This window comes from Uranotaenia lowii, chromosome 3 (assembly GCF_029784155.1).
Source record: "Uranotaenia lowii strain MFRU-FL chromosome 3, ASM2978415v1, whole genome shotgun sequence".
Classification (NCBI taxonomy): Eukaryota; Metazoa; Arthropoda; class Insecta; order Diptera; family Culicidae; genus Uranotaenia; species Uranotaenia lowii.
The window spans coordinates 221,347,966-221,371,484 of record NC_073693.1 but is presented as its reverse complement, the minus strand read 5'-3'; the positions used below and the strand labels follow the sequence as shown (position 1 = coordinate 221,371,484).

The 23,519-nt window shown below is 41.3% G+C and overlaps 4 protein-coding genes and 1 long non-coding RNA gene across 9 annotated transcripts in view; 3 read left to right on the top strand and 2 right to left on the bottom strand.

The window, feature by feature from the left end:
* Positions 1 to 2,139, bottom strand: part of LOC129758557 (E3 ubiquitin-protein ligase TRIM33-like) — a 104,021-nt gene extending 101,882 nt beyond the window's left edge. For all 4 annotated transcript variants that reach the window (XM_055756081.1, XM_055756082.1, XM_055756083.1 and 1 more), the window contains exon 1: positions 830 to 2,139. In XM_055756081.1, coding sequence (XP_055612056.1) covers positions 830 to 1,066 — 237 coding nt within the window. In that variant the 5' untranslated portion in view covers positions 1,067 to 2,139. The remainder of the gene's footprint in view (positions 1 to 829) is intronic.
* Positions 2,140 to 3,612: 1,473 nt separating this feature from the next.
* On the top strand, positions 3,613 to 5,049 carry LOC129755062 (peroxiredoxin-5, mitochondrial-like). The gene is made up of 2 exons (XM_055751388.1): positions 3,613 to 3,968; positions 4,427 to 5,049. Exons 1-2 carry the CDS (start codon positions 3,861 to 3,863, stop codon positions 4,883 to 4,885), a joined length of 567 nt encoding a protein of 188 aa, XP_055607363.1. The 5' UTR covers positions 3,613 to 3,860; the 3' UTR covers positions 4,886 to 5,049.
* Positions 5,050 to 6,049: 1,000 nt separating this feature from the next.
* Positions 6,050 to 6,789, bottom strand: LOC129751820 (protein PET117 homolog, mitochondrial-like). Its single transcript, XM_055747550.1, has 2 exons — positions 6,346 to 6,789; positions 6,050 to 6,275 (listed from the first exon to the last, which is right to left on the bottom strand). The coding sequence occupies exons 1-2, from the start codon at positions 6,435 to 6,437 to the stop codon at positions 6,131 to 6,133; spliced, it is 237 nt and encodes a 78-aa protein (XP_055603525.1). The 5' UTR covers positions 6,438 to 6,789; the 3' UTR covers positions 6,050 to 6,130.
* A 163-nt stretch (positions 6,790 to 6,952) lies between these two features.
* LOC129751819 (erythroid differentiation-related factor 1-like) lies at positions 6,953 to 11,450 on the top strand. Of its 2 annotated transcripts, none has more exons than XM_055747549.1 (5): positions 6,953 to 7,009; positions 7,236 to 8,239; positions 8,304 to 10,160; positions 10,380 to 10,700; positions 10,758 to 11,450. In XM_055747549.1, exons 2-5 carry the CDS (start codon positions 7,236 to 7,238, stop codon positions 11,368 to 11,370), a joined length of 3,795 nt encoding a protein of 1,264 aa, XP_055603524.1. In that variant the 5' UTR covers positions 6,953 to 7,009; the 3' UTR covers positions 11,371 to 11,450. The 2 variants fall into 2 exon arrangements, with proteins under 2 accessions (XP_055603524.1, XP_055603523.1); XM_055747548.1 differs by lacking the exon at positions 6,953 to 7,009 and adding an exon at positions 7,050 to 7,179.
* A 10,745-nt stretch (positions 11,451 to 22,195) lies between these two features.
* On the top strand, positions 22,196 to 23,058 carry LOC129756563 (uncharacterized). Its single transcript, XR_008739492.1, has 2 exons — positions 22,196 to 22,566; positions 22,683 to 23,058. It is a non-coding gene; the product is annotated as an uncharacterized LOC129756563 (long non-coding RNA).
* Positions 23,059 to 23,519: the final 461 nt, after the last annotated feature.

Below are 23,519 nucleotides of genomic sequence, written 5' to 3'. Positions count from 1 at the left end.
GAGCCCAAGTTGCTTCCCTGTGGTATTCCTGTCATCAAGTGATGCACCCTCTTCGGATGCCATACTGGGCTTTTTTGATCATTCCTTGTTAAGTATTCACTTAGCTCTCATTTTCAATGCATCGGTATAGACACAGATTTTGAGACTTTTCTTTCAGGTTATAAAAAAATGCCAGGTGGTGGAATTTCACTGGGGCCACAGTGATATTGTCAAGACCAGGAGATTTTTTGGAGTCTAGATTACTGATTTCTAACAGCACGACCCCGGGCTACATTGACTAATTTCCAAGATTGCTATGGAGTTGTCGTTTGCAGAAGTCGAAAGTGATACAACTGATTCACTTTTGACAGCCTGTTTGAGACGTTTTTCAAAAGGGTCGAAGCGTATGCATCCACAGGGTTACGTTTACAGAACTTCCAGATCTTGTCTTGTGATTGACATTAATTTCCAGACATCGAAATTTATTTTTAAAGACCCCTCCCCTGTTCTAGAAGTTAGAATTTCCATACAAACGGAACACATATTTCTTGAGTAATAATCAAATAAATGAGACAAAAATAAGTGTAAGTGTTTTTTAAAAAACGTTTCTATGATGGTTGGAGACATCCCCCAGTTCATGAAAAGAGGGCTCCCATACAAATGAAACAAAATTTTTGCCTTAACTCGAGAACTAATCAAGCGAATGGAACTAATTTTGTAAAATGAGGGCATTTGGTTACGAGGAATGTTACTTTAATAGTTTTGGAACCTTCCTCAATCCAGTGGACGGAACTTCTACACAAAAACACAAATTTTTGCACCAAGACGAAGAAATAAGAGACATATTTACCTTGTTTTCGGCACTGTCGCACGGATTGGCTGTGCTACTAGTAGTCTTGTCAGAGTTTTCAAACAGTTCCTGTTTGATGTTTTCCGGCAACAGCGGCAGGAAATCATTCATCGGATCAACCAGATCGTCCGTTTCCATGCTGGTCGATCCACCCGGTGTAGTGCTTGCCGACCCCGGAGTAGTAGCAGCCGGAACGGGAGCCATGGGAGCCGTCGACGTTGACTGTGTCGACGACATTTTGGATACCTATAGTTCCGTTTCGTGCTCAGTAATCCGAACGGTTTTGGTAACTTGTGTTTTTTTCTATGGATGCACAAAAAGCTTTAATAGCTGAGATGCTGAGAAAACCAAACTCTTGCAAAACTTCGGACGACCTTGAAGATTAGTCGAGCCTTTTGTTTGTATATCCTTGATATTACTGCTGCCGATGTTGTTGCTTCTGATGGTACTTTCACTTCCGATTTTGGATTGTTGGAAAATTTTTCCACCCCACAGAATCGCACCACACACACAAACACTTCTATACACACGTGTGCATAACCCACCAAAACACACACACCCCGATACGTTGCTAGCTTGTTGACGGATCGCAGAAGGCTTGTGCACAACTACTACGCCAGCCAAATGCTCCGTGCTCAGCTCAGCAATGCCGGAGCCGAACTCGGTCTAGCAGAAAATGCTTCCCCCAATGCACACGTACGCAAAGGAGAGCACGAAGCACCAGTCGCAGAGAGAGAGGAAAGATGGCCGCAATTTTTTGGAACCACAGACGATATTTTCCCCCAGGGAGGAGCTCAATTTGCACAACACTCTAGATTTTTATTCTTTTCAATGGATCATTACCGCATTTGAAGACTGCTTGTACTATCAGTTAACATCGATGGTTTGCAACGCAATACAACGTTTCAAGAAATAACACAACACTCAATTTAGAAAGCAGCAGTTTTATTTCCAAAATTTTTTCTTGTTGCCATTTTGGAACTTCTCACAAACTTGATCTCGGATCACCGTTTTTCATCTACACAAACGGCAACGTCATGCCCTTGACGGATTTTCAGTTTCAATTTTCGAATCACACACCCCCTGAAAACATACACTGGTTCCGTCGATTTCCAGTAACAATAATTTTTCACTTCACGCGAGTCAACACGGTTGTCAGCAATACCAACCCCCGGCAGATTTGCTGCTTGGAAAAGGTGCTGGCTAGCCTAGAGATGGATATCCGCTTTTCTCATCACCGGACGTACGCAAAGAAAAACCGACAACGCGACTAGACCGCAGACGAATCGAGAATGCAGCCAGCAAACGGATTGGTGAATGTTTTGAGAAACAGCCGTCAAAGAAACATGGAAGAATGGTGCAGACGACACGAACACTTGCGCATCACAGGAGCGCTTTTTGATGCAGGAGAGAATTCGCTCAGAGCGTGTTTTTCGATCGCGTCGCGGTTTCGCGAGATTTGCCCATGCAGCATAAATTTCACACGGTTAAAAAAATTAACTTTAATAAATTTTACATTTTGGTATGAGGCTTTGAAGTCGATGAATAGCTGGTGCGTGGGGAATTGGTGTCCATGGCATTTTTGGAGAATTTGCCATAATGTGAATATCTGGTCCTTCGTAGACCGTCCCTTCGTGAAGTCAGCCTGATGACTTCCCAAGAATCTGTTTGCTGATGGCGTTAGCCAGCGGAGTAAGATTCGGGATAGCACTTTGTAGGCGGCATTTGGGGCAGTGATCACTCGGTAGTTCTCACAGTCCAATTTGTCGCCCTTCTTGTAGATGGGGCATATTATCGCCTCCTTCCACTCCTCCGGTAGCTGTTCTGTGTCCCAGATCCGGCCCATCAACCGGTGTGGGCAATTTCCGGGTCCGGGCAATCACCTTGTCCGGGCCCATTTTGATGAGTTCAGCAGCGATGCTATCCTTCCCAGCCGACTTGTTACTATATATTCAGCTGGCAAATGGCTTCCTTAACTTCACTCATCGTTGGGGATGGCTCTCTACGTCGTTGGCGATATACCTTTCCCCACCATCTTGATCTCCTGCATGTGCGCCATTCAGGTGTCCATCGAAGAGCTGCTTCCTCCTTTTGATCACCTCACGATTGTCCGTCAGGATGCCCCTGTCCTTATCCCGGTACATTTCGGCTTGCGGCTTGAAGCCTTCGTTTTTCGATTTTCTTTGGAACTTATTTTTCGTTTTTCTTGGGAACGATGCAGCTGCTCCAGCTCCTCCTCCTCCAGACGGCGCTTTTTCTCCCGGAAAACTCGTACTTGCTGCCTCTTCCGCTGTCGGTGATTTTACACATATCGAGGGATGCTTCTTTGCACTACTGCCGCCCGCGCGCCTTTCTCTTCGTCCATCACCCTCCTACACTCCTCGTCGAACCAGTCGTTCCGTCGTGGTGTAATTGGCTAACGCGCCGTTGTACTCAAGCGAAAATTGCGGGTTCAAGTCCTGTCGGTGAGCCGTTGTAACGTTTTCGAAAAATTCATGATATCTCATATTTCTCTAATACTTTCCACCACCATTGAAAATTTTTTTTTTTTTATATGGATGTTCGTGTTTCAGAAGCACTCGTCTGAAACGGTAATATGAAGCGTATGAAGCTTAAAGTCTAGAAAATAAGACAGAACAGAGTTTCGTGCCTTTACCTTATTTTTAACAGATACTTGAAACTCTCTTTTGAGGACAAGTAGTTGTGTGTGTGCAAATGTAAATGTACACAATCCAAAGTCGCATTGAAATATCGACGATCATCGCCCAGACACATAAGCAAATATTATTCAACATTTTTGCAGTGAGAATATTTGTCTGGCGACGGCAGCAGCTATTCAGCGGAACGGTTTGTGTCTCCCCAGTCAGCGGAAAGTTTGTTCCCCAATCCACCTACTGAAGAACGGCAGTACCTACTGTTGTGTCGCATTTGGGCCCTTCTGATCTAACTGGACAGCGGCACAAGTTTTGTGTGTTTTTGCATTACTCAACTCTCTCTCTCCATCCTCGCGCAAAACTTCGCCCGGTTATCGATGCATCCTTTGCTTGTGTCGAAATTCAGTCTACTGACGCAATTTGGCCGATCGACAGCAGCCCTCCAGCGATTCTCGTTCCACACGTCCAAAATGGTGCTCATCAAGGTAAGGATTTTCCTCTTCCTATTATCAGTACTGAGTTTATTAAATCATACACTTCATTGTGGCTCGTTTATCAATTACATAATCCGCGATGTAAGTGCTAACAACATGCCGGAAATACACCGATGAATATGCATAAATTTTGAGCAAGTCTGCGAATCATCGCAAAATAAAAAATCGATTTTGACCGTGAACTTGCGAAAACTCCATTGCAATTGTCCCGATTTATTTCTCCTTTTGATTATTGATAAAACTATTTTTGAAAGTTATCCCCATTTACGTTTTTAAAATCATGCACAAAATGACTCAATTCATTTAAATTGTATTCATTGTAAATTCGTTTTTTAACTCAATTTGGGTAATGAAATCCCACAGCTTGCTATGCGAAAACATGACCATGCTATCCTAACGTATAACATGCATCACCTTACATTACATTCCGATTGTAACCCTTCTCACAGGAAGGAGACAAAATCCCATCGATCGACCTGTTCGAGGACTCGCCGGCCAACAAGGTCAACATTGCGGATCTGTGTGCCGGCAAGAAGGTGATTCTGTTCGCCGTTCCCGGAGCGTTCACCCCGGGCTGCTCCAAGACCCATCTGCCCGGGTACGTCGATAAGGCGGCTGATTTGAAATCATCCGGCGTCGATGAAATCGTCTGTGTTTCGGTGAACGACCCGTTTGTGATGTCCGCCTGGGGCAAGGCCCACAACACCGCCGGCAAGGTGCGAATGCTGGCCGACCCATCGGCCGTGTTCACTAAGCAGCTGGATCTTGGAACCGAGTTGCCCCCGCTGGGAGGATTGCGCTCCAAGCGATTCTCGATGGTGCTGGAAAATGGAACCGTCAAAACGTTGAACGTTGAACCCGACGGTACGGGATTGTCCTGCTCGTTGGCAGATAAAATTAAAGTTTAGTTCTCCTAAAACTAACAGCAGTTTTTCAATTACGATGTAACCCTTTCAATTTCTGAGATCAATTAACACAGTTTAATGAAAATTGGAAAACCAATAAATTGCACATTCAATATGATAAAATTTAAAATTCGAAATAAATGTAATCTAATTACTACAAACATAAATTGTGTTGTGGTTTTTCAAGGAATTAAAAAAAATGAAAACTTTTTGATCCGAACTACCTGGAGGAAAGATAGGATAAAAAAATCATAAGGATTCCGAATTAATTTAACGGCCGTTCATTGAAATCCTATAAAGCTAAATTGTCCAATCTTGTCTGGCTCTCTCACTTTGCCAAAAATTGCTGTTTCACTGCGTTTTGGTTCACCTGGTCACCTGGTTCCCCACACCACTTCTAGAACCACATGAACAATATTTAAAGCGTTGTTATCCAATTATCAAGGCCAAAAACAAGGTTAGACCACTAAAAATGATAGGATGAGAGTATATTCTGTCGAAAAAATTGTAGGCGGTTTATATTTGGGTGTGTGTTTCATAATTTTAGAAGCTTAATTACAATGAATCAAACAAAATTGATACTATTCTGAAAAAAAATTATACCGTTGCACTTTTGAATGCATTATTGCATACTGTAGTTTAGAGTTTATCATTCTTCTATAAGCGTCATTAAATTATTGCAGAATTATGGTGTATCTTGATTACCTCAAGGAATTTCAAATAAAATGGGTTACTCGAAACGTTACAGAAAGAATTTTATGAGATAAATTGATGTTATAAGAAGGACCCATGGGAGACAATGATTACGACTGTTGAATCACCCCGATTGTTTAAAAAAAAGTTCTTTTATTGTACAATTCTCTGTGTACACAACCTGCCCACAGGCGGACTCATAAAGCAAAGTCTCCATAAAGAAAAACGTTTTCTGTTTCATCCGCTATAGCTTTAAAATAAGGCTCGTTTGCTGAAAATCTTGGCCACCCATGTTTTAGAGCAAGATAAAAATATACAACCCTCATGGAACCCAAAAATGTTTGTTAAAATCTACTTCATTTGCGATTGTGTAATCCCCACATTTTTTTAAAAATTTGATAAGGGAAATACAATTATACGTATTCGCTCTAGTTTCTGTAGGCCTTCGAATGAAATAAATTATTGTAAACAGGATAAGATAAGTAGGTACCTTAATTAACATTAAAACATTAACGTCATCTAATACGATTCTATTTGTACAATCATCACCGCATCCTAGTTGAGCTTTTTCTCCGATTCCTCCAGCTCGTGCCGTAGCTGTTTCGTTAGCTCGATCTGTTGCTGCAGGTTGTACGTGTTCTCGATTTTCCGCTGCTGCTGCCGTTGGATGTCCCGAATGACTCCCTCATGCAGCTTTGCCCTGAAAGAATCGAGTTCGTTAACATTAAAGTAAATTTTTGAATGAGATGGCCCAATGCAGCGCGACTTACCTATCGTAGTTCTGACGATAGTGGACATAACCGATGATTCCGGCCGTTCCCGCACAAGCGGCCAAAAACACCACCTTGGAAGTGCTGGACATTGCACAAAAAATGCCGAGCAAAATCGGACTATACAGCGCAGAACCAAACAATGCAGAGGTGTAGCTTATTTTTCATATTCCGTTTTTTTTTAAATTTGTTTGAAAAACTTTGAAAATATGTTAAGAGGAGAAATCACCGTGAATTTGTTTTATGAAATGAATTTGCGGCTTTATCGGTGAGGGTTAAAGAGTTGAAATGAAAGACGGATAGAAGATCAGAAGAAAATTCTAAGGTGGTGAAAAGAGCGAAGAGCATTTGAAATAGAAGCTTGACCACATGCTAAATTCTTTGTCCCCGAAAATATGTTTTAATGAAAGTTTTACAAAAGAAAATCGTTTTTTATATAAATGGCAATAAATCAAATTAAATGACTTCAAAACATTTTCTGCTTGAAAGATGTTAAATCAACGTGCGATGTTTCGCGAAGATTCGATCAAACGGGCGCATACCTTTTCCAATTGGAAAGCATGGAAATCAGCTGTGTTTACATTTTGTGCGCTCTGTGTGTCAGTGAGATCTAGATTTTGTTTTCCTGCGTGTTTCTATTCATTTTCGCTTGCTCTTCAATTGTGTGAGTGACTTTATCGGCGGCTTAACATTATGCTGCAACTTTTCGATTTACATTTATGTTGGAATCTTCTCAACGCTTCTAGAATGCTGCAGTAAATTAAAATAACGCATTGTTTTACATTGCATTTTGTTCTATTCGAATGTGGATTTGTTGAAATCCCCGAAAATAAGGTAAGACTTCGTATCGCTTACTTTGTAAAGCAAATTTTTATTCGTTTCTCCAACAGATGGACGATGCAGACATCGAGATTCGGGGATCGCTGCTGGAACATCAATATCAGCAGCAGATTCAAACACGCGACTCACCCCAATCGGAGGACCATGAGGAAAAGGATCAAGTCAAATCGAAGGCAATTGTTCGGTTTCTGAAGGTGCAAAGTGCGGCCCCCTTTGCCCGGCTCAAATGTAACACCGATCTGAACATGCCGCCCTCGAACTGGCTGAGCAATTCGGCCAACTCATACGGGTTGGGTCAGTTTTTGTCTCACCACAGTGGATTCAGTAGCTTCCGGATGGCAAACATGTTTCCGGATTGCGTAGGTGGTGTGGATGTTGTTTCGGATGCAGAAAACATCAAACGGTTGCTCAAGCTGCCGTATTCGAGGAAAAGTGTCATTTCAATGATGGTTCATCGAATCGAAAACACGCTTCTGATTGACGAGTTCGATGTGGCCAAGTACTTGCTACGCCAAAACGAAAGCGAGTGGCACTGGTTGAGGACTTTCGTTTACGAAAACATCTTGAAAAGTTTGAACGAGAACGAGAAAAAACTTTCCATCCATCCTAAATCTCGGGAAGCATTGGCTCATAAATATTTGACCTCTAAATTCCTATACTACAGCCTCAAAGCGGAACAAGAAAACCAAGAAGAAGCTGGAACGGAAACGTTCCCTGAACCCTTCGATGACGATCACTGCCAACAGTTCAAGCCACTTCCGCCTGCCGGTCCGGTGCTACCGGAACCGGATGAGGAGGAAAATTGTCCGGATCCACGGCAAGCTAAGCACATTTTTAACCGGAATGTGGTGTGGACGTTCGAAGACATTAGGATGCTTATCGGTACCGATATGCCGATATTCGGCGGTGCTAATCGTCCTTGCATTAGTTTAAGATTGAGGGATGAATCGAAACCGATCAACGTACTAACCGGAATCGATTACTGGCTGGACAATTTGATGTGTAATGTACCGGAGGTGGTTATGTGCTACCATTTGGATGGCATTGTTCAAAGGTAAATGATTACTTTCAAAAGGAAATTTGTATTGAAGTGTGATTTAAAAAAAACCTTTTTTCAGGTACGAACTTATCAAAACCGAAGATTTACCGTACTTGGAAGATTCTAAGTTCTCACCCAAAGTGATTCGGAACGTGGCCCAGAATATATTAGCATTTCTTAAAGCAAACGCAACAAAGGCCGGACATACATACTGGTTATTCAAGGCAAAAAACGACGACGTTGTGAAGCTATACGACTTGACTACCCTTTGCAAAAACAATGAACCTCAGGAACCTGTTGAGACAAATGATACGACAAACGAGGACGAGTCGAATCAGAATCCGTTCACCATTCCGGTGGCCATGCTGCTCTACACGGTGGCTCGAAATATGAAAAACTCAACCGAAGGAATATCGGCTACGAAAGCAGGGGCCATCAAAACCCTTCTCGATAATTGTATCAAGCTTCTGCCGAAGGAAAGATATCCCCAAATCGTGACCTCATCGCATTACATTCTATCCGATTTACACATTCCTGCGGAGACGGACCCTGGTTCTCCTAAATTCAACTCTACTCTTGATGAGGATGAAGACGAATCACAGTCGCTGTTTGGAGATGGCCAGACAACAAGCGCTTCTCCGCAACCGGAAGAATATGTTGAAAGTGATAAAACTAGCGACCGGCTAGAAGCTGCTATCAAAAGCATCGAAGAAACGTTGCAGGAATATAGTGGCAGCGATGGTTGGAGGTATAACTCCCGACCTCCACCACTTTTGGGCGAAACGAACGAACGTTGCGAAATAGCGCTGCAACATATCGCCGATGGCTTAAGTTGTCTGCAGTACTTCGACAGCAGCGAAGAGCAGAAAAATAGAGAAAAGGAAAAGGCCGAAGAGAAGCGACAAATTTATCACGAAGAAACTCATCCCAACATGGCCAAATCGGAAGATCCGATTCCATTACCGTACAGTCCTATCAACCCTGAACCTAAGATGGCCAACCCTAGTGAAACGATACCAATGATATGGAAATCAACATCTGAGAAGCAGGAAATGGTAAACGGAACCACTAAGAAAGGGGCAAAAAAGAAAAACAAGCGAAAAAATGAGAAAAAGGATGTTCCATCCGTAGATCCATCAAACGAAGTTGACACTAGATCACTTTTGTTGAAAGGACAAATCGGTGTCATCAAATCCTGGAACGTACATCTTAAAATTTTGCTTTTCGAAAAGGCTTGCCTCATTTATGCCACCTTAGCTGAGGTTTATTACGCACAGGAAAGTTTCGGCACATCTCTCCGTTATATTTACGCTGCCTTGCGCTGCCAGCAAGTGGTTACCAAATACATATCTTGCGTGTCTTCGCAGCGTAGCCTTTTGCTCGGTCGGATTGGCGATTGCTTCTTCCAGTTGGCTAAAAAATGGGATAATATACAGCAGTACTTGAAAGAGTTCGAGGAAGAGAACCGTGTCGATCAGCTCATTCACGAGGAACTAGTCAAGGACATTGGCTGTGATGTCGAGCAAACACTTCCACTGCCATCTGATAACATCGAACAACTGATGGTTACCAGCTGTAACTGTTATGAAACGGCCATTGCTTGTGCAACGAAAGACGCCAAAGATGAACTGATTCGCCGACTCGGTAGCGTTCGAAACGAATTGGGTGTGAAGTATATGCACTGGGCACAGGAGGAATTCCAAAAGTTTTGGGAACTGTCAGCAGATGAACGACAGAAACTGGAAGATATAGCTACCGAACAAAAGTGCAAATTTGAACCCTTGTACCAAGTGCTGGCCATGAAATCCTACGACTCCCTGCAGAAAGGAGTTGGGCTATTCGAATCGGTTAATGATCCTACGAATTTGGCATTTCTTCTGTGCAATATGGGAAGATTTATGCGATTCCGGGCGCACATTTACCTTATAGGCGAAAGGTTTGTATGATAGTATAAAATAAAGAATAAGCTTGTTAATGTCGTTCAAGCTCTGAAATCACGTATAAGATATAAATTTGTGGATAACGAGCATGACGTCAATCATGCTTAAAGAACCTTAAAAAAAATTTAGAGCAAAAATTATTTTGTAAACTAATATTTTTAAATAAGTTTAACATTTAAACTGTTCTAATCATTTGTTATTCTATCTACACACAGTCCAAACAACATTCAAGTGCAGAAAAAATTCTACTATGATGCCTTCGCGCATTACCAGCGTGCATTGGGCGTTCTGGGTTCCAGAAAGAAAAATCCAGATCTCTGGTCCTTGGTAACATGGGAACTGTCTACAGCAACGTTCAATCTGGCCAAACAGTTGCAGGACTACAACAATGTGGAAAACGAAGGAACTCAAAGCGTGCAGGAGGTCGAGCAAGAAGTGATCGAAATGCTACAGAAGGCATTGAAACTGTGTGACCAGGAGCTTAATGGTCCCCGGCAGGTGCTGTACTCATTCCGTGCTGCTCTTATTCACCATAGGTAAAATAGAATTTATGAAATATTTATTTGATATTGATGAGTAAATTTCATTTACAGAATTGCCTCCTACTATCACTTTTCATTTCGCTCGTTGTCTGAAGAAAGCCGTCGCAAGACAGTTCTTCAATTGTGCAAACTGCACTATGAAAAAGCGGTCAAAATATTTGAAAATCTCAGTGAACCGCAGGAATTTCTTCAGATCCAAATGGAACGAGTAGCCTTGCAGGAGTATCAGTGCGAGTTAGCACAAACTATTCCGGCCAAAATGCGACAACTGCAGCAAGCTCTCGATTTGTGCAAGCAAAGCCGACCAATGATTGAACATCTATCGATGACAAAGTCCTCGACGACCAACAGCAACGTAAATTGCAACGACATTCAGAAGCTGCTCGAACTGTTTGAGAAAAGATTGCAAGTTATTCTGAGAACTTTGGCAAAACTTTGTCTTCTTTCCTCGGGCAACAGTGGTTCTAAGAAAGAGGAATCAGATCGCCTGGCAAGCCATTATAAGAACCTGTTTGCAGTAACTTTACAAAAACGGCCAGCCAGCACGGCAGAAGATGTCACCGGAAATGGAGGGACATCCAGCAACCATTCGATTAAGGAATATGCCTTACACGTCATGAACCTTTTACAAAAAGTGTGTGATCTAGATAAGTGTAACGGTTGAGTAATTTTGAATTAGTGAACCATAAATATCCCTTGCAAAAGAAAAATGTTAAAAAATATATTTTATCCGTTGTGCCCTGATTGAGTCATGTCGTCAATAAAAATACGAAGCGAAAGAAACAATCCCTGCCATATAATAAATAAATCAGTCAAGGTTAGAAATTTGAAAGTCATGGCAAACAAAAAAACAGAAAAAATACGACTTTGTCTCCTCGAAAAGACGTTGACCCATATAATGGGCGACTTGCCAAAGCACGCAATTGTTTGGCGCATACGTCGAGCGAAAACATGTAAGTATGCGATAAAATTAGACTAGCATAATGTCGTACAGGAAAAAAACAGCATTTGAGAAATGCCGTTAAGTTATTTTCCATGGTTATAGAAGGAACGATTGGTTAAACCAGATTGAAGATTCAAAAAGCAACTACATTAGCCAACTTAAAATTATCAGAAAGTAACAAATATTTTCGATGAAATCTGGGTGTGGTGTCCATTTTCAGGGGAATTTAACGGTACCCGTATATGGCAATTGATACTCAAAGACATCGTTCCACCATATTCGAGCCAAATGATACCAAATTTTACATTCAGAGAATGATAGCAAAATGAGGTATTATTTTGCTGTAACGCTCTGCTTGGGTACGTTTTTCTTTGTTTATTTGATACTCCTGGCTGAAAATAGTTCTATCTCTTTTGATTTTCATCCGATCTTAAAATTACTGTTGAAATCAATTTTTTTTATTTTTTTTTGTCACAATTGAATTCAAAAATAATTTAAAATGCACTTAATGTATTCAGAATGCATCGTAGCTTGACTACTATTTTTCCAGAAACATGCTTTTCGATATATGTATTTTTTTGGCTTCTAAACAATGGGAAAATTGTTCCAATAGCAGAGTATCTATTGTCTTTATAACATACTAGCTGACCCGGTGTGCTTTGCTACACCTTTCAAAATCAAGTGATATTTTCAAAAATTATTCAAATTTTTATTGTTTTATTGGCATTATTTTAAATCAAATTACAAAATAATTTATAAGCAACCGCTATAAAATGAGAGCTGCAGATGGAGTTTCGAATTGCAACACAAAGATAACTTAAACAAATATTCTGAATCTTGCTCTATAAATTTGTGTTAAAGATCTGATAATTTGAATCTGTCTGGAGGGTCTCAAATTAATCGTGCGCAAACAATCTAACTTATACAATACGGTTATTTTTTCTTCTGGATTCTGGATGTTCTGGATTTATGCTGAAAAACTGATAAGAGAGCCCCTCCCCTGTCCTTACCTTCACCCCATGCTGAATGGAGATTGTGATTTTTAATAATCATACCTAATTATTTCGTTCCCAAAAATCCTCTTATATCAAATATAGTTCCATTGATTGATAAGTTTTTAAGCTTTACAACAAAATTTATATGGAGCCTCCTCCTTTCTTCCCCTCTATACACTGTAAAGCGTAAGGATCTATAACAATCGTTGAAACATATCTCGTAACGAAGTACATTTCAATGCTACATTTGTTCCCATTTGTTGGCTTCGTTAGCATAAATTGAGAACTACCTACTCACTGAAAGGAGGGTGGTGTGTCGGATGATCATAGAATCATACCAAAATGATTTTCCATTTTAAGGTTTGTCCATTTCTCGGATATTGTAAAAAAAAAAGTTAAATGTAAGCCTCCTCTTCCTTTCCTATGTTCCCAATTCTATCATCCTACGGCAAGAAAGGAATTGTTCCACACAGAAAAAGTATTTTTCGTACTCAAATACTTTTTGATGCCAAATTTGGTTTCATTTGCTCGATAAGTTCTCGAGTTATGCAAAAAAAAATTATATGGAAACCCCCCTTTCCCTCTTTATATCTTTCCGCTTAAAAAGGTGGGGCTTCAATTTATGATAGAAACATTTCTCGTATCCAAATACCCTCAAATGCCAAATATGGTTCAATTTGCTCGATCAACTCTCCAGTTATACTGAAAATTGTAAGGTAGACCTTTTCTCCCCCTTTTCATCCACCTCTTTGAAGGAGTGAGGGATACCAAATATTCATAGAAGCATTTCTCGTACCCAAATATCGTTCCATGCCATATTTGGTTCCGTTTGCTGTTGTAGTTTTTGAGTTTTGCTGTAAAAAATGTATGAAACTCCCCTCCTTTCTCCCCGCTGGAAGAAGGAAGGGGTCTCAAACAATCATTAGAACATGTCACGTTCCCAAATACCCGCCCATGCCAAATTTGGTTCCATTTGCTTAATTAGTTTTTGAGTTGTGTAAAAATTCATAAAAGAGGCCCCTCCCCCCTTTATTTCTCTCTACAGGAAAGAGGGATGAGTCTTAAATAATCATAGAAATATTTTTCGTATCCAAATACTCTCCCATACCAAATTTGGTTCCATTTGCTTTATTAGTTTTTGAGTTATGTTAAAAAAATATGAAAGAGGCCCCCTCCCCCTTTCTACTGGAAAGAGGGAGGGGTCTCAAATAATCATTGAAATATTTTTAGTATTCAAATACCTTCCCGTGCCAAATTTGGTTCCAATATCTTGATAAGTTTTCGAGTTATTTGAAAAATTGTAAGGTAGCCCCCCTCCCCCTTCCTATCACCCCACTGAGAGGAGGGAGGGGTACCTTATATTCATAGAAATATTCCTCGTACCCAAATGCCAATTTTGATACCATTTGCTTGATGGGTGCTCGAGTTATGCAAAAAAATGTCTTTTATATGAGAGAGGGAGGGGTCCCAAACCATAATAAGAACCTTCCCCTGTCTCTAACACCCCCACCTGGCAAGTTTCACGCAAATCGGTTCAGTAGTTTCCGAGTCTATAGGGAACAGACAGACAGACAGACAGACAGACAGATAAACAGACAGACAGAAATTCATTTTTATATATATAGATTTTAATTACATTGGAATGTTTTTTTTTACCAATACGCCTAGTCCAGATCATGATGGCTCTAGATATGGTGGTCTCTCTTTGGCAAAAAGTAGACGAGGGTTGGAGGCGGAGGAGGAGCCGAAATTTGACAGCTGGCTGTTCGGCTGGCTGCTGGCTGGCTGGGATGCCAGGTGCTCTGATTTTTTGTAAAACACGAAGTTTTGCCAATCATCAAGATATTGCTTAGACAAAGATTTCGCCTTGATTTTTGCAAATATAATTCATAGAATCGAAACAAAATCTTCCGGCTGAGCTCCGGGCTGGTAAGCAAAGCTGGAAGAAGTTGGACCTATAAACGACGGTGCCAGCTTTGTCGGTAGCGGTTAGTAACATTAATTTTGCATTACTTATGACAAATTTATGCTTATTCAACACTTTTTTCTTTCAAGAGCTATCTAGAAGCAGCAGAAAGTCATCGAATCGGATGGTAACATAGCGAGGCGTTACATTCCATCGTCCGAGAAGCGGCTGGCCCTCCTGCAGGAACATCCGATCTTCATCGAGATGAAAAAGCTGCTTCAGGAGGACCCCCGTCTGTTGCCATCGCTGCTCCAGAAGATCCAATCGAGTAATCCGGATCTGATGGGTAGCATTTCGAATCATAAAATCGTTTATCATTTACATGAAAATGATCAATAGCAGAATTTAGAGCATTCCTTTAGCAAAACCGATTTACGTTTATTTTCATCCAACACTTTTCGATTAAAGGGAAACAAAATAGCTCTTTGGATAAGGTAAAAAGAATATAAGGAGCAAACAACATCCGGTTTAGGGTTTTAGTTGTTTGTTCCACCCTTTAAGATCCTTTCTATCATAACGGTCAAAAAAAGTTTTTCTTTTTCGGAACATACGGATAGACCGAACTGTATTGTAATTTTATTGAAAAAAAGTGTTTAGAATACAAATTAATTCATTGAATATACTCATATCATTGCTTTTTTCCGAAAACTCAATTTAAATATAATAAAATAAACTAAACCCCAGTACGGTTTTAAATCTTTTTAACTTTCCTTTACGATTGGCTTCTGCACATATACACACTTTTTTCACATCTGATTTTTTATCACTAACGCCTGGCATCCCTTGACCCCTTTTTTCGTAAACACTACAGCCGGCTGTCAAAACTTTTTTCAATATGGCGGAATGGCGATTTGGCATCTGAGATCACCATATCTAGAGCCATCATGGTCCAGATTGGTTGAGAACTGGGGGATATGGAGCGATTTTTGTCGGGGAGGGTCTAGTGTACAGATTGATATAAGGTACACCGGGGTAAGTGTGGATGGTTTTTCGTATAGTTCAACTTTAAAAAATCATTAAAAAATCAGCAGTGGAGTAATTTTTATAAAACTACATTCAATGTGATGCAGAACATGTTGTTTATAAACGCTGAAGAGATGAGCTCGATAGAAGCAAAGCTAGAAAAGCTATCACGTAAATTGTTATGGACTGCTGGTGTCTTCACTTACCCTGCTTATGGGGTAAGTGTGGACGGTAGATTTTCCCTTTGATTTCTCAGGAAATTTTCAAAAAATTTTTGTTCTCTTGGTTGAATACGTTATTTTATTGCTCGAACCGTCCAAAATTTTGAAAAAAATTTCATGATACTGTTAGTAAGGCATCTTTCAATAATTAATGTGTATAATTTATGTTGCAACACACGAGATCCGATTTTATCAAAAACACAGAACAAACAAGTACTTTACCCATCTTTTCATGATCCGAATGCTGAATATAGCAATAGCTGAATATAATACAATTCATAAAGGATGAAGGACAGAAAATTGAAAAATTGTGTAAACATCAAGTCTGTTTAAAGCCGTCCACACTTACCCCAGGCAGGGGTTGGAGACAAAATTGTAGTTTTTTGAAAATAAACTCTTTTTTCTTCATTTTTAACGGCCGTTTCTTTTCCTAACTGGTTGTTTGGGATATAAGGATTGTTGTTTAAGATTTTTATCGCCGATATAATTATTGATTATATTATTTTAATGGCACTGCGGCGAGATGAACTTCTAAGGTAGAAATGTTTAAGTCATTATGAAGAATATAGCTGGATAGATGAAGCGAGTGCGCTTCGTAGAAGAAGTGAAAAGGTGGTGAAGAATGCAAGCGGAGGGCAATTTGTGTAGAAAGCTCAAAACTGATCGGGTAAACTTTTGCTAGGCTCACTGACTGACTATGTAGAGGAGGCGAAGCAATCGCAGATCCTCATCACAGTCAGCCTAGAGTGGCTTAGGTGTATTCTATTCACACCTAAGCGAGCAAAAGAATACCCGACAGCCGCTTCTTCACCACCTTTTCACTTCCTCTACGAAGCGCACTCGCTTCATCTATCCAGCTATATTCTTCATAATTACTTAAACATTTCTACCTTAGAAGTTCATCTCGCTGCAATGCCATTAAAATAATATAATCTATAAGGATTGTTTCAATGTAGAGTTTTTCATCGAAAGCCAGCTAGCTTACGAGAAATTTGCAATTGAAAAAGATGCACATCAACTCGACATCGTAGTTAAAAATAGAAAATTCCAAAAAAAGTCGCCGTAAACATCCGTTATTGTCTGAATCGTATCCTTTTCACAGTTATTGGATAGGTTACAAGTAAATTGAACATTCTGCATTAAAAGTTTGAGAAAATAGTGCACAGTATTGTTTTAATAGCAATCGTCCACACTTACCCCGGTGTACCTTAATGAATTTTTGCCTATTCTGAAACATTAATCCTTAAATCTCAGAAACGAAGGCTTTTGGATAAAAAACTAATTGCGTATTCGGATTCAGCACCCCCCAGTACCCCCAGTACTTCGGAACAATATGAATTTTATTGCCTTGTACTATACTCTGATACTCTATGGAGCCACAAAAGTTATGCACCTCAACATACCAAAAGAAGTTTTATGCAACCTTCATCTTCTAATGTATGAAAATGAAGCTAATTGTATCTATATGACTTCATAGTAGTTGACCCGTGTTGAACAAAAATTTGGTTGTGATGATAATGCTTTTAAATAAAAATCTAACGCGCTTCTTCCACCATCTTTCATTTTTTCTAACATTCTATCCGTCTAAACATTTCATAACCTTGAAATGTTCTTACTAAAAAGACATCACTTTTCACCGATAAGGCCGATAATTTTTTTTTGTCTTTATTAGAGAGACTTTAAGGCCGATAAATTATTTAACAAGCATAACTAACGGTGAGTTAGGCTAGCGAACGGTAGACAATGTGTAACTCGAGACCCCATACACCCAACTTTCGGGTAGTGGTCATATCACTTCTTGTCTGCAACTCCGATTCTCTACCTCCCCGTGGTGCAACATAAGCAACGAACAACAAATTTCGGATGAAAATCGGCAAAGACTCACGCGACGAAAAGGGACTAGCGATTGGAAACTTGGAACATGGAACTACCGATCTCTAAATTTTATAGGCAGTACCCACGTGCTCTCCAACGAATTGAAGAGCCGCAAATTCGACACCGTAGCGCTGCAGGAGGTATGCTGGAAGGGCTCCACGGTACGAACGTACCCAGATGGTCGTGCCATCTACCAGATCTGCGGCAACACACACGAGCTTAGAACAGCTTTTATAGTGATGGGAAAGAAGCAAAAGCGCGTGATCGGGTGGTGGCCGATCAACTCATAAATGTGCCGGTTGAGAATCAAGGGCCAGTTCTTCAACATCAGCATCATCAACGTTCACAGCCCTCACCACGGAAGTACCGGTGACGACAAAGACGAATTTTACGCGCAGCTGGAGCGTGAATACGACCGTTGCCCAAAATATGATATCAAGATCGTCATCGGGGATCTTAATGCTCAGGTCGGCCAGGAGGAGAAATTCAAACCGAAAATTGGAAGGTTCAGTGCGCACCAGCTGACCAACGAAAACGGCCTCAGACTTATAGATTTCGCCGCCTCCAAACGAATGGCCGTACGTAGTACCTTTTTCCAGCACCGCCTCCCACACAAGTACACCGGAGATCACCGTACCAAACTCAATCACAGATCGACCACGTTTTGATCGACAGCCGGCACTTCTCGGACATCATCGACGTCAGATCCTGTCTAGGCGCCAACATCCAGTCAGACCATTATCTGGTGATGGTAAAGATGCGCCCAAAACTCGCCGTAGTGAACAACATACGAAACCGGCGCGCCCGCTTCGGTTAAATATCGCACGACTGAAGCAACCTGAGGTCGCGGCAGACTACGCGCAATCGGTCGAAGCAGCGTTGTCGGCAGAGGGCAAGCTTAACGAAGCCCCTCTCGAGGACTGTTGGGATACCATCAAGACAGCCATCAACAGTGCTGCGGAGAACGTCATCGGTTTTGTGGAGCGAACTCGACGGAACGACTGGTATGACGAGGAGTTTAGGAGGGTAATGGACGAAGGAATGCCGCACGGGCGGCAGTAATGCAAAGAGGCACCCGTCGAAATGTGGAAAATCACCGACAGCGGAAGAGGCAGCGAGTCCGAATTTTCCAGGAAAAAAAGCGCCGCCTGGAGGAGGAGGAGCTCAAGGAGCTGGAGCAGCTGCATCGTTCCCGAGAAACACGAAAGTTCTGTCAGAAACTCCGCATCCCGCAAAGGCTTCATGCCGCAAGCCGAAATGTGCCGGGATAAGGTGGAAGCAGCACTTCTATGAACACCTGAACGGCGCACATGCAGGAGATCAAGACGGTGGGGGAAGGTACATCGCCGGCGTAGCCAACGACGCAGAGGAGCCGCTCCCAACGATAAGTGAAGTTAAGGAAGCCATTCGCCAGCTGAATAGAAACAAGTCGGCTGGGAAGGATGGCATCGCAGCTGAACTCATCAAAATGGGCCCGGACAAGTTGGCCGATTGCCTACACCGGTTGATAGTCCGGATCTGGGACATAGAACAGCTACCGGAGGAGTGAAAGGAGGGGGTAATATGCCCCATCTACAAGAAGGGCGACAAATTGGACTGTGAGAACTACCGAGCGATCACTGTCCTCAATGCCGCCTACAAAGTGTTGTCCCGAATCTCATACGACGCCGCCTAACGCCACAAGCAAACATATTCGTGGGAAGTCATCAGGACGGCTTCATGGAGGGACGGTCAACGACGGACCAGATATTCACATTATGGCAAATCCTCCAAAAATGCCGTGAACACCAAGTCCCTACGCACCATCTATTCATCGACTTCAAAGCCGCATACTACACGATCGACCGTAACGAGCTATGGAAAATCATGGACGAGAACGGCTTTTCCGGGAAGCTCATCAACCTGATCAAGGCGACGATGGATGAACGCAGTGCTGTGTGCGGATTTCAGGTGAATTGTCGAGTTCATTCGAATCGCGTAGGGAGCTTCGACAAGGAGATGGTCTATCCTGCATGATGTTTAACGTGGCGCTAGAAGGTGTTATTCGACGAGCGGTGGGCGAAATGCGGGGCACGATTTTTAACAGATCCAGTCAACTTATCTGCTTTGCCGATGACATTGATATAGTCGGCAGATCATCTGCGGCGGTGGAGGAGATCTACCGCAAACTGAAACGCGAAGCAGGAAGGATTGGATTGATGATTAATACGTCCAATACGAATTACATGCTGGCCTGCGGATTCGAGACCGACCGAACCCGCTTGTCCAGCAATAACAAGGTCACAGTCGACGGCGACGAGCTGGAGATAGTCGAAGACTTTGTCTATCTCGGCTCACTGGTGACGGCAGACAATGACACCAGCCGTGAGATCCGGCGGCGAATTATCAGCGGAAGTCGTGCCTACTAGGGACTCCACAAGCAACTGCGGTCGAGAAGACTTAGCCCTCGCACTAAGGGTAACCTGTATATGACGCTCATTAGACCGGTTGTTCTCTACGGGCACGAAACATGGATATTGCTCGAGGAGGACCTGCGTACACTCGGAGTATTCGAGCGACGAGTGTTAAGAACCATCTTTGGCGGCGTACAGGAGGACGAGCTCGCGCGACTCTACGGCGAACCCAGTATCCAGAAGGTGGTAAAGGCTGGCCGGATACGCTGGGCGGGACATGTTGCGAGAATGCCGGACGACTGTCCTGCAAAACAGGTGTTCGCTACGAATCCGGTAGGAACAAGACAAGCGGGGCGCAACGAGCGAGGTGGTTAGACCAGATGGAGCGTGATCTGGCGAACGTGGGGTGTCCGAGAAATTGGAGAACGATTGCCATGGACCGAGTGAATTTTAGGAATTATGTTCGTCAAGTTATGTCGTGAGACGGAATACTATGTAAATAAATAAATAACTAACGGTGAGTAAATTCAACATAATATAATTTGTATAATTTTATGATTTTTCCGGCATGTTGAAAATTTGACAGAACACGACGACACGACACGGTGACACGAAGAAAAGCATAAATTTGATGTGGTGAGAAATTCCTGCTGTAAAATGTTCTGTTAAAATATTTTGAATGAATACCGCGAGAAATAAGTTTATTATTAACAATAGAAAGAGAGTTGTCTTTAGGCGAATTACTGTAGTGCTTCCCCGCGGTCTTCGCGATTTTGCCTTTCTACCCTTCGAAGATTTTTTTTTCACTTCAAAAAAGTACCGTTGCTTTTTACCCAATTTTTTCAATTTTTCATTTTCAACGGGAATTTGTTGAGAAGTATTTTAATGATGCAACGAACGATAATTGATAATTTTTAAGATATATGTATGTTTTTCTAGGACATGTACATAAAAGTTAAACTATGGTGATTTGCACTTGTCCCGGTGTACCTTATGTGTTCTTTGAAAATTTCGAAAAATTGCGAAAAAAAATTAAATCCTCGTATTTCTAAAACTTTATTATATCTAGACAAGATTCGAATCCTTAATTTGACTAAGGATAATAGATAGATTCAAAATCTGTTTTGTGTTTTCATGTTATTGGTTCATCAGCTATCGATAACCGATTACACTCAAAACTGATCAGTTTTTAAATTTCCAAATTCAAATCACCAAAATTAGAGGTGATAGAACTGACAAAAGATTCGAATTCAGGACGCCAAAATTTTCAATAATCAGTTATTTAAACATACGCACCAAAAATGTTGTTCCCCTGTGTAATTTTTGTGGCTCCATAGAGTATCGACGTTCTATTTTTTTAACAAGGTTTTTTTTTAAAAGGTAATTTTTTTTAGGAACCTCTAGCATTTAGAATCAAGAGTATTGAGGTTCCTGCAGATTATATTGAAAAAAAAAATGCATTCCAAATTACTGTTGAACATGTGTTCCTTATCTCATTTTCTTGATAGTAGACTGAGAATAAACGTATCTTGTATGTAAGACGAAGAACAAAGTAATTAGGTATCCTGTTTTCCCTTTTTGCTTGGTTTTGTTTTTTCACCGAAATAAACGAACGAAAATTTGGCCCTATCCCAGAAAGTGAATGACACGTAGTAAGAAACTAGATGAAACGAACGAACTCATTCAAGATCAAGGTCACGCATTCGGCGGGTAACGGGGAACGAAAAGTGGGCCATAAGCAGTGGTTTGTGGTTGCCACTCTCACACGTGCAAGACCGCAAACGTGTGTACGATTCTTTGAAGTGGACTTATTTTTAACTATACATATACTGACAATGAGTGCTCTGTTTCTGATGAATGATCCTGTCAACGTCTATTAGTAGCTTGAGCAATTGTGTTCACTTCCTGTTTTTAATAAATGTGATCACATCGGTGCGTGTCATGTGCGAAAAGTGTCAACAACACGACGGGCGGAATTATGTTAACGCCTAAACAAGGACGTATGATCACAATGCTATACGTGCGGTTGACGATCTGGTTGTTTTCGTTTGATCCTTCTGGGGAATCCGCAGCTAATTATTATTTTTAACTGCTTTCGGATTCATTTTTCATTGCGAATAATCAATCCAACGTTGTGATTTATTTTATTCTGTGTCGTACATTTGTGCAGGATTTCGTGTTTACGACCAATGACTACATATTTACTAACGTTTTTTGTCCTCTATTTTTCTGGTTACGGTTATTCTTACCTACCATCATCATCGTAAGAGAGCGTTGTTTTTGTTTTTGGTACCCGGTGATGATGTGATGTGATGAAATGCTTGGGACTATATCCAAGGTGTCGGGGTAGAAAAGGTACAGTTGAGTAACGGATCTTGGTTTGGACGGATCGAGCAGTTGAAATCAGTTTGTGAAGTGCCTACGTACGAATAAGTGCACCGATAATGGGTAAAGGCAAAGGTGGAGGCGGAGGTGGTGGTGCTGGAGCGAATCCTGGTGGCAATGTAATTATCACTTGAAGGAACCAGATAGACATCCCTGAAGGACGGGAGTCTTGGTTCCTCGCTATTTTCTCTTGAAGTTTGAAATGGCGTGGTACTTTATTTGGACCTTGTTTCAGCAAAAAGGCGGTGGAGGAGGTAAACCCAAAGGTGGAAATGAAAATAAAAGTGCTCCTGGAGGTAAGGCAGGAGACAAGGGAGGAAAAAAGGGTGGCAATAAAAAGTAAGGACGGAACCGTGGTCAGCTTCAACCCTTTCCCCAATCAGCACGAGATACAGATGATGCCGTTTCGAAAAAGATAGAACAATTGGACTGTGAAATTTTAGCCTACGGATTTGTTCCAATGGCTCGATTAGCTTATGAACTTCAAAAGTATTTATTTTCTGTGTACTGCTGTGTTAAACGAATATGTGTTGTGTATATATCTTCTAAGGTGTATTTAAATTAGGTGGAATAAAAAGACGCAAATCTGTTTTGCATACTGACCTTCATAAGTTTTTTTTAATTGTATTCAACTCTACCTGAACCAATCTTTGTCCAAACCGAAAAATGCAGCTGCGCCTTTTGCGTAGTTCTGAGCAGTGGCGGCGGGTGTGGGCGTTACTTCTCTGGATTTACTGCTGCCGGTGGTTTCCTTTTGCGCAGTGGTTTTGGCAACCTGTTGAAACGAGGTAAAGTATATAGACATATAGTTACTCTGTATTCTTTAAATACGATTCAAACTAACAGATGGACCAACTAAATGGATGATGGAATAGTTGTAGTGGACCCAATAATATTTTCAGTTGCATGACACGGGACTTTTCTTCGTTTAAGGTGTTATATAGATACTGTGTGATACCCAATGGTTGCGCATTTTCAACTTTCATTATCATTTTCTTCGGTAATCAATAACTAACATTTTTATGTTTCACATTTCATTATTCCTACACTATTTATTTATTTATTTATGAAT